The 18,926-nt window shown below is 40.2% G+C and overlaps 1 protein-coding gene across 2 annotated transcripts in view; it reads right to left on the minus strand.

Moving 5' to 3' along the window:
• Nucleotides 1–1,401: 1,401 nt before the first annotated feature.
• Nucleotides 1,402–18,926, minus strand: part of rpap3 (RNA polymerase II associated protein 3) — a 46,961-nt gene continuing 29,436 nt past the window's right edge. For both annotated transcript variants that reach the window (XM_059325884.1, XM_059325885.1), the window contains 8 exons: nucleotides 18,489–18,610; nucleotides 17,624–17,694; nucleotides 17,374–17,466; nucleotides 15,979–16,178; nucleotides 15,047–15,230; nucleotides 3,637–3,734; nucleotides 3,458–3,558; nucleotides 1,402–3,364 (listed from right to left, as the gene is read on the minus strand). In XM_059325884.1, the coding sequence (XP_059181867.1) occupies nucleotides 3,279–3,364; nucleotides 3,458–3,558; nucleotides 3,637–3,734; nucleotides 15,047–15,230; nucleotides 15,979–16,178; nucleotides 17,374–17,466; nucleotides 17,624–17,694; nucleotides 18,489–18,610 (955 nt within the window). In that variant the 3' untranslated portion in view covers nucleotides 1,402–3,278. The remainder of the gene's footprint in view (nucleotides 3,365–3,457; nucleotides 3,559–3,636; nucleotides 3,735–15,046; nucleotides 15,231–15,978; nucleotides 16,179–17,373; nucleotides 17,467–17,623; nucleotides 17,695–18,488; nucleotides 18,611–18,926) is intronic.

Genomic DNA, 18,926 nt, shown 5'->3' on the forward strand with positions numbered 1-18,926 from the left:
GTATTAAGAGAGAGTTTATAGCTGCTATCTGATGCTAATTTATGCATTTTTCATTGCAGATCCTCAATGGTGTGGATGTTGAGACACTGAAATAACTGCACTTTTACTTTAACTGCATTCTCCTGATCTTCTACTGCTCTGTTGCACAAAGCTATAGTTCACTAATCTTTATATTAATGACACTTACTGGATGGGAATGGCTATATTTACTCAAGCATTGTGACTCTCACTGCAGAGACTTGACTAGGGTGTTTCCCTGGCCTGAGCACAATGCATGCTGGGACTGGTTCCAACCTCGTTGTGACCCTGAAGATTAGACAGGTATAAAGGATATATGGATTGTGTGCTTGAGTAATATGTTTTTGGGTTTATTTACACAAGGCTTATCGCAGTTTCTTTCATGATGTATTAACATTTGTCTTGCCAAACAATATGCTTAATAAACAATGAACTGCTGTAGTTTTTCTGATTACCTAGTGCTAATTCATCACCAATAAGGGTGTTTCCACTACAGCCCAATACCTGGAATGAGGTGGGTCTCACTCGCCGAAACGCCCCTAATTTCAATATGAGCTGTCCTGAGCGGGACTTTTTTTGGCCCTATGGAATAGCAGGGCCGTTTTTCTCCCCTGAAAAAAAGCCTGGTTGCTAATTGGATAGATTGTTAAGCAGGACAACATACGCCATTTGTAAAAGCTGGCGAAGCACTGTTGCCAACTTAGCGACTTTGTTGCTGTATTTAGCGACTTTTCAGACCCCTTAGGACTACTTTTCAAAAAAGGGACTGGTGACAAATCCAGGGACTTTTTCTGGTTTTATTGGGGACTTTTGGAGACTCGTTGTTATTCTTCTTAACGAGCCGTCTGCCCCCACTCGAGTCGACGCAGCACAGTCTTCCTGCAGCAGTCTCCCCCAGCTGTAGAGCCGGAGGGGATGTCAACCCCTTAGCATCCAGTCTGCAAATTGCTTATAGGCTAACAGTTAGCTCTGTAGCAGTAGTGTGTATGTGCTGCTGCTGCTGCAGGAGGTGTTCACTTAGCAATCTCTGTTTGTTTACAACAAGCACCAGACACTCTGTGCACAGTTAGCGATGCCGGTTAATTCACGATCACTATGTTTATGAGCAGCGGAGATGATGTGCATAATTAGCCATGCTACTTTATGATCAGCTGCTGACGTTGTGCACAGTTAGCGATGGCGGTCACAGTTGCGTCTCGTAAATCCCTCTGGGGGCCTTTTTGTAATGGAGACACGCAGAGTGAGTGGACATTTGAGAGGGCGTGGCCTGAGATTTCCCGGTGGCCACTCTTCTCCCTAAAGGAAACTCGGCTTTTGTGACAGATGTGAATTCAAAACTATTTTTACTTCTGTAGTGACTGTAGTGAACAGCCCACACACAAATTACAAAAAAAAACCCTCCTTTATTTGTTGTTCAGTTTCTGAAAAGATACTTTCATCTTTCACACAGTTCGCTACAATCAACCAAGCCAGTTTAGCCAATAATTGTGTGTGTGGGGGTATTTTTGGCAGAACTTGAGGAACATTCAGACAGAACAGAGTACTCACAGAGACCAGTCCATAATTGCGCCGCTTTCAAAAAGTATTGAAAAGTTGGAAATTCACACTTCCTCCTAAAAGAACATTCCTTCTAGTTGGAGTGTAATCCTCTATAAGATGCAGTAACTGGCAAGATAACGGTTTAACAGAATTGCATGCTCAAACATTAATACAGTAAATGGTTAAACATCCATTTACACAGTAAAGTTACAGATGATTTCAAGTACCATTAATGACATTAGCCTTTGCATTCCACACTGGAGGTCTCTGTTTTTATAAGCCTTAAAAGGAGTACCTCACCCAAAACGTGACCATTTGGAGATAAATTACTCACTTAATCTGTGTTAATATGAAACAGTTAATCCTCTGGGTCCACTGTGGACATTTTCAGCCATTTCAGTCATTTTTCACTTTCACGTTTGGCAATAATTTTGTCTGTGATACTGCAAATGACATGTCGGCCATGATTTTATAGCGTTTTGTTGGAAGTGGACATTTTCAGCCCAAAGGGCCTGAAAGGGCCCAAAATTAGAGTGGGCCCAGAGGGTTAATGCTGAAGTGTTTTAAATAGTAAGATTTCAGCAAAAATGCACATTTGAGAAGAAGTGAGCATACAACTAAATAAATGTGTTTGTAAACTGATGTTTTGATGCAGTTTTGCCATTAAACATGACCTCCATTTAATTAAATTCATCAACAATTTACTCCATCTTTGGATTCCTCGTTCACTGTGGAGGCATGTCAGAAAAACACTTTCCTTCAAGAATTTAAAGTAATATGAGGTGGGTTATTGATACACAAATGATCATTTTGTGGCTGAAAGTAATCCTTTAACACTAAAATGCACCAACGTCAGAGTAACAATCTACAATTTGTGAATTTCCAACTTCAAATAAATGCAGAGTAATCTGCCCTACAATGTCTAACTGCAGTTACTACGCAAAGGGTAAAACTAAGAAAATCTGCTTCAAAGTTTTTTAACTGCTCAGCCAAATTGGTTATATATATATATGTATGTAAAGCAATGCAAAACCAGAGTGCAGTAACTACAATGTTGTTGTCTTCTTTCAGCTTTAATATTTAGTTTTCAGTGAAAAAACATTTTCAAATTGATTTTGTTAACAGTGTATTTAAAAGTGTTTAACAACTCTATTGTGTATTTTAGACTTATGTATTATAAAGAAATGTTATATTTTGGTCTTAATATCATTTTATCTCACTTTTTTACGTCATCACTATCTAGATAATAATTTCCCTATCAAATAAACTTATAATTTCTAATATTCTTGTTTTCACAATTCAACACAATGAAGAAATACAAGGCTACACTGCTTTTGTTTTATGTTTAAATTATTATATATATATCCAAAGCAGACGGTGGTAAGTGCAATTACTGCTTGGTTTTGAGTTTGATTTTGTGTTTTTTATATCATTATTTCTCTGAAATAAAGCAAAATTGAAATCTAAAACTTTGTCATAAGATAAAACAGATATCAAGGGGTTCATTTTTAGTAATAAATCAATTTTGACCAAAATGTAGTTACTGCAGTTAGACTTTGTAGGGCAGTAATGAAGAGAGAAAATATGTGACATATTTTGACAGGGCCATAACACAACAGTCCAATTTGATGAAACTGAATTAAATGTAACTTTATTCGGTATTAGAATATAACTATATGTTTGGTTGAAGAAGAAGGTAGAACTGTGTTGTTTAAAGCGCGTCACACACCATACTTCTTCTGTACGACTGTGACAGACGAGCCCTCCAGCCCCGCACCGTGAAGGAAGTCGAACAGTTCTTTAAGCACTGGGGAAAAGAAAAATGTACAATTATCAGTATGATGGAATGTGTGGGTGAAAAGTATGAGTCATCTGCAACAGCACATCAACCAGACTGAACCTTTCTTCTCCTGGGAAGACAGGAACATGACAGCCATGTCGAAGCGTCTCACACTCGCTAGACTCCTGAGGATCTCCAGCGTTGTGCTCGGGGCTTCATTCCTGCAAAACACTGCCGTTAATGTACAGGACCAAAATATATATTTACATTTATTTCTCGGAGCATCTATTTAAACTTACTTGATATAGAAACTATGCAGCGTCTTCAGGATCTGATTGAGAATGTCAGGTTCAAGGGAGTTGTGGAAAATGTTAGTGTACGCCTCGGGTTTGATTTGCTGCAAGAGAGAGCAAAAACAGGGTGAACACAAAATAATGTACATTCACCTTGATATTTGGATGTTTAAATATGTACTGTTAAATTGTTATCCCTTACAGTAGTTAAAAAGGACTAATACCACATTACATAACCAAAAGGGGGAAAAAACATATTTTACAAATATTACTGATTTCAGCTCTTAAATGTATTACTGTAAAATGGTTAAAACCCTCCAATATACAATATGTGGATTGAGAAAGTCTGGGAAATCTATCACATGGAACAAATAACTTGCTCCTTGAAGCTTCCAAAAGATAGATTTAATACATATTTAATATTAATGCAATAAAAGTCACGTTATCTTCATTTGATTTTACTTTACTTTATTTCACTTCATTTAATTTTATTTATTTCCATTTACACAGTTTATTATTTTGTGTGCTTGCTTGCAAAAGCACACTAACTACTATTCACCGGGCTTATTTTGTGTGCTTGCTTGCAAAAGCACACTAATTGTTATTCCGTGGGCTTATTTTTTTTTTGTGCTTGCAAAAGCAAACTAACTACTCTTCACTGGGCTTATTTTGTGTGCTTGCTTGCAAAAGCACACTAACTACTATTCACCGGGACTATTTTTATTTTGTGTGCTTGCTTGCAAAAGCACACTAACTACTATTCACCGGGTCTATTCTTATTTTGTGTGCTTGCTTGCAAAAGCACACTAACTACTATTCACCGGGCTTATTCTTATTTTTCTTCCGTTTCTTCCGTGTCATTTTTCGGTCGACTACTCCTCCCAGAGTTTTGGCCGCACATACACAAAAAAGGTATCAAAAAAGGTATCAAACCGACGTGTGTGTACCAAGTGTGCTATGACTTTTATAAGGGTTTCGACAAACGGTTTTCAAATTATTGGGCAAAAACACGTCAAAAAATCCCCCCAATGTAACCCTATGGAGAGTCCAGAGTGGTGATGTCACCAAACAGAGTGTAGAGGGAGGGAACGAATTGTCAAAAAATAAATGTGAAAACTGCGCTCCAGGCCGCAAATTTCACTCTACAGAAATAATTTAAACATAGAAACGTAGGAAAAGTTGTCCTCTCACTCACAATCCTCTGGTAAAGCTGTCAGAGTTATAGTTTTGGCGCAGGACGCACAGATGCACAAACAAAACGCACCAACTGCCTCATTGGCTCCCATATTAAAAACGCAGGAAGATTTCATAAAAAAGTAGATGTAAGTGTTTTTTTAAATCGCTCTAACAAAGCTATTTTTTCATTTTTCTTAAAAAAAAAAATATGTAGACGTTGAGGAAGAACTCAGGACGCTCAAAGTGAAGTCGGATCAATGATAGGTATTATGGTTTTGCCAAAAATGCTTACTGTTCAAGGCCAGAATTTTCAGTTTGTCCACCTCTGTCTGTGGAACTGTCTCCAACAGCAGTTAATTTCAGTTGATTGCTCTGCTCTTATTGGTCGACTCCACCTGGCCACGTGGTTGCTTAGCTACCAAAGCCTCCCCCCTCCCCCCTCCCTCCTCCAACACAGACATTCTAACTGATAACTGTCAGTTTACTCTAAGTAAACAGACATGTTGTTTCTTCATAAAAAATGAGACCTTATAACTTGACCATACGTTGTCCAATCTTCCTCAAACTTGTCAAGCATGATGATGGTTCATCACTGACCACTTATACATAACAATGTTTCATAAATTCCCGCCCTTTTTGATTAGCCGCGCCCCCTTTCATAACTAATGAACCGTTTCTCCTAGATACTTGTATGAGGTGTCTGTGAACTCAGGACAGAGTCCCTGTTTAACTGCTGATTCAAGCCACGCCCCCTTTGAGTGACCACGCCCCCTTTTACTAACTTGTGAACCGTTTGTCCTACAGACTTGTATGAGGTGTCTGTGAACTCAGGACAGAGTGCCAGTTTGACTGTTGATTTGAGCCATGAGAATGATGGTCCAGAGGCAAGCACACAATCAAAATTTCTTTAGGAATTTTCTAGTTTTTATTCTTCCGTTTCTTCCGTGTTTTTTTCGGTCGACTACTCCTCCCAGAGTTTTGGCCACACATACACAAAAAAGGTATCAAATCGACCGGCTCGCCCATGACAAGTGTGCTATGACTTTTCTAAGGGTTTTGACAAACGGTTTTCAAATTATTGGGCAAAAACACGTCAAAAAATCCCCCCAATGTAACCCTATGGACAGTCTAGAGTGGTGATGTCATCAAACAGAGTGTAGAGGGAGAGAACGAATTGTCAAAAAATTAATTTGAAAACTGCGCTCCAGGCCGCAAATTTCACTCTACAGAAAGAATTTATACATAGAAACGTAGGAAAATTTGTCCCCTCACTCACAATCCTCTGGTAAAGCTGTCAGAGTTATAGTTTTGGCGCAGGACGCACAGATGCACAAACAAAACACATCAACTGCCTCATTGGCTCCGATATTAAAAATGCAGGAAGATTTCTCCCCAAAATTTTTTTTACAGTTTTTTAAAATCGCTCTAACAAAGCTATTTTTTCATCTTTCTTTAAAAAAAATATATGTAGACGTTCAGGAAGAACTCAGGACGCTCAAAGTGAAGTCGGATCAATGATAGGTATTATGGTTTTGCCAAAAATGCTTACTGTTCAAGGCCAGAATTTTCAGTTTGTCCACCTCTGTCTGTGGAACTGTCTCCAACAGCAGTTAATTTCAATTGATTGCTCTGCTCTTATTGGTCGACTCCACCTGGCCACGTGGTTGCTTAGCTATCAAAGCCTCCCCCCTCCCCCCTCCCTCCTCCAACACAGACATTCTAACTGATAACTGTCAGTTTACTCTAAGTGAACAGACTTCATTAAACATGAGACCTTATAACTTGACCATACATTGTCCAATCTTCCTCAAACGTTTGTCGACCTCTGTCTGCTCACTGTGACGGAATTGTCAGTTAATTTCAGTTTGATTGCTCTGCTCTTATTGGTCGACTCCACCTGGCCACCTGGTTGCTTAGCTACAAAAGCCTCCCCCCTCCCTCCTCCAACACAGACATTTTAACTGATAACTGTCAGTTTACTCTAAGTGAACAGACCTAATAACTTGACCATACATTGTCCAATCTTCCTCAAACTTGCCAAGCATGATGATGGTTCATCACTGACCACTTATACATAATAATGTTTCATAAATTCCCGCCCTTTTTGATTAGCCACGCCCCCTTTCATATCTAATGAACCGTTTGTCCTAGAAACTTGTATAAGGTGTCTGATTACTCGGCATGAAGTCCCTGTTTAACTGGTGATTGATAACCCCGCCCCTTTTGATTAGCCACGCCCCCTTTCATAACTTATGAACCGTTTGTCCTAGAGACTTGTATGAGGTGTCTGTGAAATCAGGACAGAGTCCCTGTTTAACTGCTGATTCAAGCCACGCCCCCTTTGAGTGACCACGCCCCCTTTTACTAACATGTGAACCGTTTGTCCTACAGACTTGTATGAGGTGTCTGTGAACTCAGGACAGAGTCCCTGTTTGACTGTTGATTTGAGCCACGAGAATGATGGTCCAGAGGCAAGCACACAATCAAAATTTCTTTAGAAATTTTCTAGTTAGTGCCACGGCTGAGCAGCGAGGCACTCATCTTCACTGCAAGCAGTGAGGATGAGTGCCTCGAGCGAAGCTCGAGGCATCTCTTATTATTGCTCATGTTTATTATTATTTTGTGTGCTTGCTTGCAAAAGCACACTAACTACTATTCACCGTGTCTATTTTTATTATTCTTCCGTTTCTTCCGTGTTGTTTTTCCGTCGACTACTCCTCCCAGAGTTTTGGTCGCACATACACAAAAAAGGTATCAAATCGACCGGCTCACCCATGACCAGTGTGCTATGACTTTTATAAGGGTTTCGACAAACGGTTTTCAAATTATTGGGCAAAAACACGTCAAAAAATCCCCCCAATGTAATCCTATGGAGAGTCTAGAGCGGTGATGTCATCAAACAGAGTGTAGAGGGAGAGAACGAATTGTCAAAAAATTAATTTGTAAACTGCGCTCCAGGCCGCAAATTTCACTCTACAGAAATAATTTATACATAGAAACGTAGGAAAATTTGTCCTCTCACTCACAATCCTCTGGTAAAGCTGTAAGAGTTATAGTTTTGGCGCAGGACACAGAGATGCACTAACAAAACGCACCAACTGCCTCATTGGCTCCCATATTAAAAATGCAGGGAGATTTTGGAAAAAATTAGATGGAAGAGTTTTTTTAAATCGCTCTAACAAAGCTATTTTTTCATTTTTCTTAAAAAAAAAATATATGTAGACGTTGAGGAAGAACTCAGGACGCTGAAAGTGAAGTCGGATCAATGATAGGTATTATGGTTTTGCCAAAAATGCTTTCTGTTCGAGGCCAGAATTTTCAGTTTGTCCACCTCTGTCTGCGGAACTGTCTCCAACAGCAGTTAATTTCAGTTGATTGCTCTGCTCTTATTGGTCGACTCCACCTGGCCACGTGGTTGCTTAGCTACCAAAGCCTCCCCCCTCCCCCCTCCCTCCTCCAACACAGACATTCTAACTGATAACTGTCAGTTTACTCTAAGTGAACAGACTTCATAAAACATGAGACCTTATAACTTGACCATACATTGTCCAATCTTCCTCAAACTTGCCAAGCATGATGATGGTTCATCACTGACCACTTATACATAACAATGTTTCATAAATTCCCGCCCTTTTTGATTAGCCACGCCCCCTTTCATAAATAATGAACCGTTTCTCCTACAGACTTGTATGAGGTGTCTGTGAACTCAGGACAGAGTCCCAGTTTGACTGTTGATTTGAGCCACGAGAATGATGGTCCAGAGGCAAGCACACAATCAAAATTTCTTTAGAAATTTTCTAGTTATAGATTATTCTTCCGTAAAAACTTTGGCGCGTAACTAGTCTCGCAGCTTTGAGAAATCGCGAAAAGTAAAAACGTCAAAAGTTGCGCCCTATTCGGGAATCGTGTGGAATGACTTTTATTAGCGATCGGCGCGCACGTTTTCGCACAACGTGCACAAACGTGCACTTTTCGGCCCATCCGGAACGCATTGCGCCAACTTTGGGGCCTCACCATTCGCAAACCGTTGCTCGTAAAATTCCGAACCGATTTAGAAAGTTGTAGGGCCTGAATTTAACTCTAGTCCTGTGAAATTTCAGAGCGATTGCACGTGTAGTTTTCGCACGAAGTGCGAAAACATTTCCATTTTTCCAAACTAATGGGGAGGGCGATTTTCCCATGTGTGTGTATTGCGCGGAATGTTCAGAGTCCAGAGTGGTGATGTCATCAAGCAGAGTGTAGAGGGAGAGAAGGAATTGTCAAAAAATAAATTTGAAAACTGCGCTCCAGGCCGCAAATTTCACTCTACAGAAATAATTTGTACATAGAAACGTAGGAAAATTTGTGGTCTCACTCACAATCCTCTGGTAAAGCTGTCAGAGTTTTAGTTTGGGCGCAGGACACAGAGAAGTGCCACCAAAACGCAACAACTGCCCCATTGAGTCCCATATTAAAAACACACAAGGATTTTTGAAATAATCAGATTTTACCGTTTTTTTAGATCGCTCTAACAAAGCTATTTTTTCATTTTTCTTAAAAAAAAATATATGTAGACGTTCAGGAAGAACTCAGGACGCTCAAAGTGAAGTCGGATCAGTGATAGGTATTATGGTTTTGCCGAAAATGCTTTCTGTTCGAGGCCAGAATTTTCAGTTTGTCCACCTCTGGCTGCTCACTTTAGCAAAGCATTGTCAGTGACAGTTAGTTTCTGTTGATTGCTCTGCTCTGATTGGTCCACTCCACCTGGCCACGTGGTTGCTTAGCTACCAAAGCCCCCCCCCCCCCCTCCCTCAAACTTGTAATACATGATGATGGCTCATCACTGATTGTCTACATAACAATATTTCATAAATTCCCGCCCCTTTTGATTAGCCACGCCCCCTTTCTTAACTAATGAACCGTTTGTCCTACAGACTTGTATGAGGTGTCTGTGAACTCAGGACAGAGTCCCTGTTTAACTGGTGATTGAAGCCACGCCCCCTTTGAGTAGCCACGCCCCTTTTTACTAACTAGTGAACCGTTTGTGCTACAGACTTGTATGAGGTGTCTGTGAACTCAGGACGGAGCCCCTGTTTTACTGGTGATTGAAGGCACGCCCCCTTGAGTAGCCACGCCCCTTTTTACTAACTTGTGAACCGTTTGTCGTACAGACTCGTATGAGGTGTCTGTGAACTCAGGACAGAGTCCCTGTGTGAATGGTGATTAAAGCCACGCCCCCTTTGAGTAGCCACGCCCCTTTTTACTAACTACTGAACCGTTTGTCCTACAGACTTGTATGAGGTGTCTGTGAACTCAGGACAGAGTCCCTGTTTAACTGCTGATTTAAACCACGAGAATCATCCGGCAGTAGTCCCGTGGCACTCCAAAATTTCCCTGGAATTTTGTTTCTAGTTATTATTATTATTATAGATTATTCTTCCGTAAAAACTTTGGCGCGTAACTAGTCTCGCAGCTTTGAGAAATCGCGAAAAGTAAAAACGTCAAAAGTTGCGCCCTAATCGGGAATCGTGTGGAATGACTTTTATTAGCGATCGGCGCGCACGTTTTCGCACAACTTGCACAAACGTGCACTTTTCGGCCCATCCGGAACGCATTGCGCCAACTTTGGGGCCTCACCATTCGCAAACCGTTGCTCGTAAAATTCCGAACCGATTTAGAAAGTTGTAGGGCCTGAATTTAACTCTAGTCCTGTGAAATTTCAGAGCGATTGCACGTGTAGTTTTCGCACGAAGTGCGAAAACATTTCCATTTTTCCAAACTAATGGGGAGGGCGATTTTCCCATGTGTGTGTATTGCGCGGAATGTTCAGAGTCCAGAGTGGTGATGTCATCAAGCAGAGTGTAGAGGGAGAGAAGGAATTGTCAAAAAATAAATTTGAAAACTGCGCTCCAGGCCGCAAATTTCACTCTACAGAAATAATTTGTACATAGAAACGTAGGAAAATTTGTGGTCTCACTCACAATCCTCTGGTAAAGCTGTCAGAGTTTTAGTTTGGGCGCAGGACACAGAGAAGTGCCACCAAAACGCAACAACTGCCCCATTGAGTCCCATATTAAAAACACACAAGGATTTTTGAAATAATCAGATTTTACCGTTTTTTTAGATCGCTCTAACAAAGCTATTTTTTCATTTTTCTTAAAAAAAAATATATGTAGACGTTCAGGAAGAACTCAGGACGCTCAAAGTGAAGTCGGATCAGTGATAGGTATTATGGTTTTGCCGAAAATGCTTTCTGTTCGAGGCCAGAATTTTCAGTTTGTCCACCTCTGGCTGCTCACTTTAGCAAAGCATTGTCAGTGACAGTTAGTTTCTGTTGATTGCTCTGCTCTGATTGGTCCACTCCACCTGGCCACGTGGTTGCTTAGCTACCAAAGCCCCCCCCCCCCCCTCCCTCAAACTTGTAATACATGATGATGGCTCATCACTGATTGTCTACATAACAATATTTCATAAATTCCCGCCCCTTTTGATTAGCCACGCCCCCTTTCTTAACTAATGAACCGTTTGTCCTACAGACTTGTATGAGGTGTCTGTGAACTCAGGACAGAGTCCCTGTTTAACTGGTGATTGAAGCCACGCCCCCTTTGAGTAGCCACGCCCCTTTTTACTAACTAGTGAACCGTTTGTGCTACAGACTTGTATGAGGTGTCTGTGAACTCAGGACGGAGCCCCTGTTTTACTGGTGATTGAAGGCACGCCCCCTTGAGTAGCCACGCCCCTTTTTACTAACTTGTGAACCGTTTGTCGTACAGACTCGTATGAGGTGTCTGTGAACTCAGGACAGAGTCCCTGTGTGAATGGTGATTAAAGCCACGCCCCCTTTGAGTAGCCACGCCCCTTTTTACTAACTACTGAACCGTTTGTCCTACAGACTTGTATGAGGTGTCTGTGAACTCAGGACAGAGTCCCTGTTTAACTGCTGATCGATGACCCCGCCCCTTTTGATTAGCCACGCCCCTTTTCATAACTAATGAACCGTTTGTCCTAGAAACTTGTATAAGGTGTCAGATTACTCGGCATGAAGTGTCTGTTAAACTGGTGATTTAAGCAACGAGAATCAAGGGCCAGAGGCAAGCACACAATCAAAATTTCTTTAGAAATTTTCTAGTTTTTATATTTCTTCCGTTTCTTCCGTGTCATTTTTCGGTCGACTACTCCTCCCAGAGTTTTGGTCGCACATACACAAAAAAGGTATCAAATCAACCGGCTCGCCCATGACAAGTGTGCTATGACTTTTATAAGGGTTTCGACAAACGGTTTTCAAATTATTGGGCAAAAACACGTCAAAAAATCCCCCCAATGTAACCCTATGGAGAGTCTAGAGTGGTGATGTCATCAAACAGAGTGTAGAGGGAGAGAACGAATTGTCAAAAAATAAATTTGAAAACTGCGCTCCAGGCTGCAAATTTCACTCTACAGAAATAATTTATACATAGAAACGTAGAAAAATTTGTCCTTTCACTCACAATCCTCTGGTAAAGCTGTCAGAGTTATAGTTTTGGCGCAGGACGCACAGATGCACAAACAAAATGCACCAACTGCCTCATTGGCTCCCATATTAAAAATGCAGGAAGATTTCTCCCCAAAAAAAATTTAACAGTTTTTTAAAATCGCTCTAACAAAGCTATTTTTTCATCTTTCTTAAAAAAAAACATATGTAGATGTTCAGGAAGAACTCAGGGCGCTCAAAGTGAAGTCGGATCAATGATAGGTATTATGGTTTTGCCAAAAATGCTTTCTGTTCGAGGCCAGAATTTTCAGTTTGTCCACCTCTGTCTGCGGAACTGTCTCCAACAGCTATTAATTTCAGTTGATTGCTCTGCTCTTATTGGTCGACTCCACCTGGCCACCTGGTTGCTTAGCTACCAAAGCCTCCCCCCTCCCCCCTCCAACACAGACATTCTAACTGATAACTGTCAGTTTACTCAAAGTGAACAGACTTCATAAAACATGAGACCTTATAACTTGACCATACATTGTCCAATCTTCCTCAAACTTGTCAAGCATGATGATGGTTCATCACTGACCACTTATACATAACAATATTTCATAAATTCCCGCCCTTTTTGATTAGCCACGCCCCCTTTCATAACCAATGAACCGTTTGTCCTAGAAACTTGTATAAGGTGTCAGATTACTCGGCATAGAGTCCCTGTTTAACTGGTGATTGATTACCCCGCCCCTTTTGATTAGCCACGCCCCTTTAACTAACTAATGAACTGTTTGTCCTAGAAACTTGTATGAGGTGTCAGATTACTCGGCATAGAGTCCCTGTTTAACTGGTGATTGATAAACCCGCCCTTTTTTATTAGCCACGCCCCCTTTTACTAAATAATGAACGGTTTGTCCTACAGACTTGTATGAAGTGTCTGTGAACTCAGGACAGAGTCCCTGTTTAACTGGTGATTGATAACCCCGCCCCTTTGATTAGCCACGCCCCCTTTTACTAACTAGTGAACCGTTTGTCCTAGAGACTTGTATGAGGTGTCAGTGTACTCAGCAGGAAGTCTCTGTTTAATCCCTGCCCCTTTTGATAAGCCACGAGAGTCACGGTCCAGAGGCAAGCACACAATCAAAATTTCTTTAGGAATTTTCTAGTTTAATTACTTATTGTTTGTTTGTGTTACTTTTGTTTAACCATATCATTTATACATATTTGACCTGATGTATATACTTTAATGCTGTATTAAGCAGATCACAAATGAAAAACAGCCGACTAAATATGAATTTGTATATATATATATATATACAGTATATATACAGTTTGTATAAGCTGAAATAAAATTTAAGTTTAAAAAAAGGGAAGTATCAACTTTAAACATAAAAGTTGCTATATGTCTCTAAAAAAAAAGAAAAAAAAAAGATTATAATAATAATAATAATAATCAAATTAATACAATTACTAGTAATACATTTTCTGAATAAATGTAATAAATAGGGGGAAAATAAAAAAGGGAAAGGAAATTTAAAAAGACTATCATTTTTTATTTTGTATATTTGTTTTCTGTATCCTATTCCATCAGTTTAGCTTGAATCCTATTCCTGTAAATTAAAAATGTCCTTACATTCATTACATTAATTCTGTCCTGATTTGTTTGTTCAATTGATCATATATATTGTATTTTGTCAAACTTTAAAGACTCTCAGAATTAATAGAAAGTGATATATTGTGATTTCAGAATAAAGTCATATTTGTTGGTGATTTTGAATAAAAGGACATCTTTGGAAATCTGACCCGTTTATGTTCTCACGGCAATGAGAAAAATGCATCACCTAAAAAGCAGCTGTTAGGGCGCTTTCACACCTATCTCGTTTGGTCCGGACTTTCGGACTTTTCAGTTTGATCCGAACCTAAATTCCAGGTGTGAAAGGTGCCGCGGACCACGGTCCGGACCAAAGGACCAAAGTTTGGTCCGACCAAAAGAGGTGGTCTCGGTCCGGACCAAACGAACCAAGGTCCGAACCTTTTGCAGTGTGAAAACAACTTTTTTATAGTTCGGACCTTCGTATCAATGACAGGAAGTTTTTTTCTTCTTCTGCTCTCGAATTACGGTACTTGCGAATACCAAGCACTCTCACGTATTGCTGATTAAGCTGGTGCTGCAGGTAGCAAAAGACCAGCAAAAGTATTTCTTGCGGCGATCTGCCTGGAGGTGCAGCTGCGTGTGTGTGACAGCGGCCGTGCTGCTGCATGCACGCTATGGCGTGTGCGTTGCTCCGCGGCGCGCCTCAGCAGGTGAGCACAATCACTAATCAGCGGCAAGGTAACACAAGACCAAGGACAAACATTTAATTGTGTGCACAACAGAGCTGAGGACAGCAGCAGAAACCTTCACTGCCACAAGACTGAAATAACGCATGGGAAAAGGACTTAAACGGAGTAAAAGGTGTCTCGCTGGATTCATTTTGTGTAAGCAAGTTAGAAGTAACACTGACGTCAGATGCCGGCCGGCCTAACAACGCAGCGTAACCAAAACAAAATGAGCCGCGGAAGTACATAGGGAGATGACGTGTCCAGTAGAATTGTCTTGTAAAGTCCGTTCTTCTTTTTGCAGTGTGAAACCAAAACCAACCGGACCAAATGTATACAATGTAACAGAATTCGGACCTTGGTCCGGACTTTCAGGTGTGAAAGCACCCTCAGACAGAGAGCTTGACTAAATCTACATAAATCAATACCAATACTGCAGACAGCATATAATATATAACATAAGCCTGTCACCAGTACAGCCCAGCTCACCCTCAGATATCTGTAAATGACTTGGGGTTGGTTCCCGATCTTGCGGAGGTCGGCCTCCAGCTGGAAGCTGCTGCTGGGTGGAGGAGGCAGGTCTGTTTCTGTGGAGGAGGAGCTTTCTGGACATTTAGGAGGATGAACCATTTTCTCCTGCTCCGCTTGTTTGGTCTGTCTGCGAACACTCAGTCTGGGAAACAGAAGCAGAACATCTGTTTAAAGGGTGGAAATGATCCATTCCACATCACACACAATGATGCAACAATTAAAACTTTACAGGCATGTTAAGAACACTTAAATACACACACAGTCATGGAAAAAATGATTAGACCACCCTTGTTTTGTTACAACGTACAACTACAACTAAAGGTACATTTGTTTGGACAAATATAATAATAACACAAATAGCTGATAAGAGTTTAATTTAAGAGCTGATATCTCGACATTTTCCATGGTTTTCTTGATAAAAACCAAAATTATTATCAAGAAAACCATGGAAAATGGCAAAATATCAGCTCCAACTCCAACGCTGCTCTGCTGGAGAACAGTTTACCTCAGATTCTTTGGTCATTTTGTTGGTAATTTTGCCCTTTTGTGGGGTAATTTTATGTCTTTTTTGATCATTTTTACATCTATTTTGGGTCATTTTGTGTCTTTATTAGTAATTTTTACATCTTTTTTTGGTCAATTTGTTTCTATTTCGATAATTCTGTGTCCTTTTTGGTCATTTTTACATCTACAGTCATGGAAACATTCTTGATAATAACCAAAATCATTATCAAGAAAACCATGGAAAATGTATATTATGTTTTATTTTATATATTTGTCCAAACAAATGTACCTTTAGTTGTATCAGGATTTCATTAAAATGAACAAGAAATTGAAGAAAAACGGTGGTCTAAAATTTTCCATGACTGTATAATAATAGCGCCACTAACTGCTCAGATGATTTGGAAGGAACTTCTGCTATCTCCTCGATCTTGATCATCTTGGCGCTGGGTGATGTTGACAGTGGAGATGATTGGTCCTCCGACTCTCTCATCACTTCCTGGATGAAGGACTTGGACCCAGCTGACTCGACCTCAGACACGGTCACCTTTCCACTCACTTCCTCAATATCGATCCTCCTCAGAGGTTTCTGAAGACCATCACAAGTTCAGAATCAGTCAAGAGATTGACAAAAGGTTCAGATCACTGATTGGACTAAATTCTAGTAAAGACACCACAAAATGATAATTACAGAACCCAGTCTACATTGTTGTCTTTCCTGCCACCGGTGGACAAGTAATGTTAAAGCATGCTGAAGACATGAGGTCAACTAGACAGAAATAATGTGTCAGACAACTTATTGGTATTTTTTCTACAAGCACAGATTCTATAAAAACAAAACTGACACATTGTTTTCAATACCAATCTACTTTTTTTCAATTGTTTAATATTCAATACATATAAAATATATTCATATATAATATTATATTTTATATTTTAGCCTTAATACAAATACAAAGACAATTGCTAATCTCAACTTAATGGAGCCCAAAGTAATGGCTTCTTCTTTCAAAAATTAGAATCGTGGTTTCTCTAAGTCTTCTCATTCTTATGTCTGTCATCATGTTTTGTATTTGTTATTAAAATGTACTGCCTTTTTCAAAGTTTGGAAAATAAAATAGCCTAAACAGCCCTACTGGAAAATAAATTCCCCTGGTTGAGCATTGCAGCGAGACTCGACTTCCCCTGCCCCCTCAACCTTCTACAGACACCTGTTGACTGTCTGCTGCTGTCTGGGGCCTACTAAGGTTGTCTCCATCGCAAGCGCTAGGTTATCGCTTTTTGACATTCTATCGAGCTGAGACGGGGACTGATTGGGTACTGTGGGTCTCAGGCTTACACACTCGAATTCCCACACATACACAGACATGCAAACATCCTCACCCCCCAACCAATGCCTTCGACGCTTCACAGCCCCAGCGAGACAAACGGGTCTGTGACCAGCGCTGTAATAGCTGCGGGACCGGATGGCTGCTTGACTATGCTGGCTCCCCCCTTCCCTGTGGCATGTCATAAGTCTGTTCATGTTGTGAAGTGTTCATGTGCTTATGTTGCCAAGGTATTTTTCATTGTTTTTTCCTCATTTCCTCTCCTCACCTTGTGCTGTATTTCTTTCTTTCATCTCTGTCTTCCTGTCCTGTCCACCTCTGTCATATTCTATGTGTGTTTAAGTATACGTTCGGACGGGTTGATGGCTAATTTCGTTGTCCTAGTACTTGTCACTTTGTGCAATGATAATAAAGGAAAATCTGACTCTGACTCCTGCACCGAGGGGAAAAACTCACAGTAGATCGTAGGTGTGTTGGTTTGTCTATTGGCTGAACTGTTCTCCTCTGTGAGCCGTCTGCTGGTTGAAGAAGGCCGCTGGAAGCCACGTCCTGAAACGACAGGAAGACATCAAGGAAAGAGAAGATAAGTCTGTAGAAGATCCAACCTGATCAAGTCTGAAGTGCCATTGTCACTGTACATTAGACTGGACTTTAATTGTTTATGCTGATGCCATAATCAGATCTCTAACAGAATCTTAACACGTACAATCTGGAGTTTCTGGAGCTCATTCAGGGCCTGCTTGTTCCCTGGTTCCAGTTTTAAGACCTCCTGAAAATCTGTAACACAAAGACACACACACAGAGTGTTTTTATATAACCAAAAAGTCAATAATAGCTAATATCAATCCTTCCTCATATTATTTCATTGCAGTTTCTGGCAGTTTTATTTGAAAACAACTCTTTTTGAACGCTTGTCTGTTTGGTTAACCCTTTGATACACAACCTGGGTCTAAAGTGACCTGACTAAGTTTTAATGTTCTATATCTTGGCAATAAATTAATTTCATCATTCACTGTTTCCAGGTTTTCCTCAAATAACTTGTTTTTGATCATCATACATCCTAATTTTTTGTTTTAATTTCTTACTTTTTGAATAAAAACCCTTTTTGTATCACTACGCTTCTAATGCACAAGGTCATTATTGACCCACGTGTGTAAACTAGATGTAATAATACAAAAACTAGGTTTCTTCATAAAGTATGAAAGGAAAAACGGACATAATGATCTGTTGTAATAAAAAAAAGATATTTAAACACACAGCCAGCATGAAATAACATGGGAAATTAATGCAGGTTATTTTTGACCCATGTTGTGTATTAGAAGGTGTTTATATGTTGTTGTTGCATCAAATGGTTAAGCTTATTTAGAAAAAAACATAACTTGTAACTAAGCTGTTAACTGGATGAAAATAGAATAAAACCAATATTGTGACATAAGTAAAGAAAATAGAAAATAGAATCAACTATAAAAACACAGATTATCTTGAAAAATTCAGCTAAATAGAGGAGAGCTTTTTGGTCTTGCAGACAGACTGTTGTTGCTGCTGTTTGCCACTGGAGGACAGTGTTGCACCTTGTTTGGCCTCCTCCAGTTTCCTTAAAGCCACTCTGGCGGTGGCACGACGGGCGAAAGCCTTGGAGTAAGTTTTGTCCAGAGAGATGGCTCTGGTGCAGTCCTCCTCCGCCTCCTTATACCTGCAGCAGACAGGAAAAACAATCAATCAGACTTTATTTGTAGAGCACTTTCATACAAAAGAAATGTGACAAAAAGTTCTTCACATAAAAAGGAGAAAACAATAATAATAATAATATAACACCATCCTATTATAAACAAAGCACAAACCGAGGAAGCTCCATCTCGACGTGGAGCAGTGGGGAAACACTGGAGGCAGCTTAGAAATTAATTAGTTAAAATAAATAGAAATAAAGTAAGGTAAAATAAAATGAAAAATAAACGCCTGGGGACGCCAGGAATGCCCTGCTTAGCCTGCTTAGCCTGCTGCCCCTGCGA

This window comes from Centropristis striata, chromosome 22 (genome assembly GCF_030273125.1).
Source record: "Centropristis striata isolate RG_2023a ecotype Rhode Island chromosome 22, C.striata_1.0, whole genome shotgun sequence".
In the NCBI taxonomy this organism is placed as follows: domain Eukaryota; kingdom Metazoa; phylum Chordata; class Actinopteri; order Perciformes; family Serranidae; genus Centropristis; species Centropristis striata.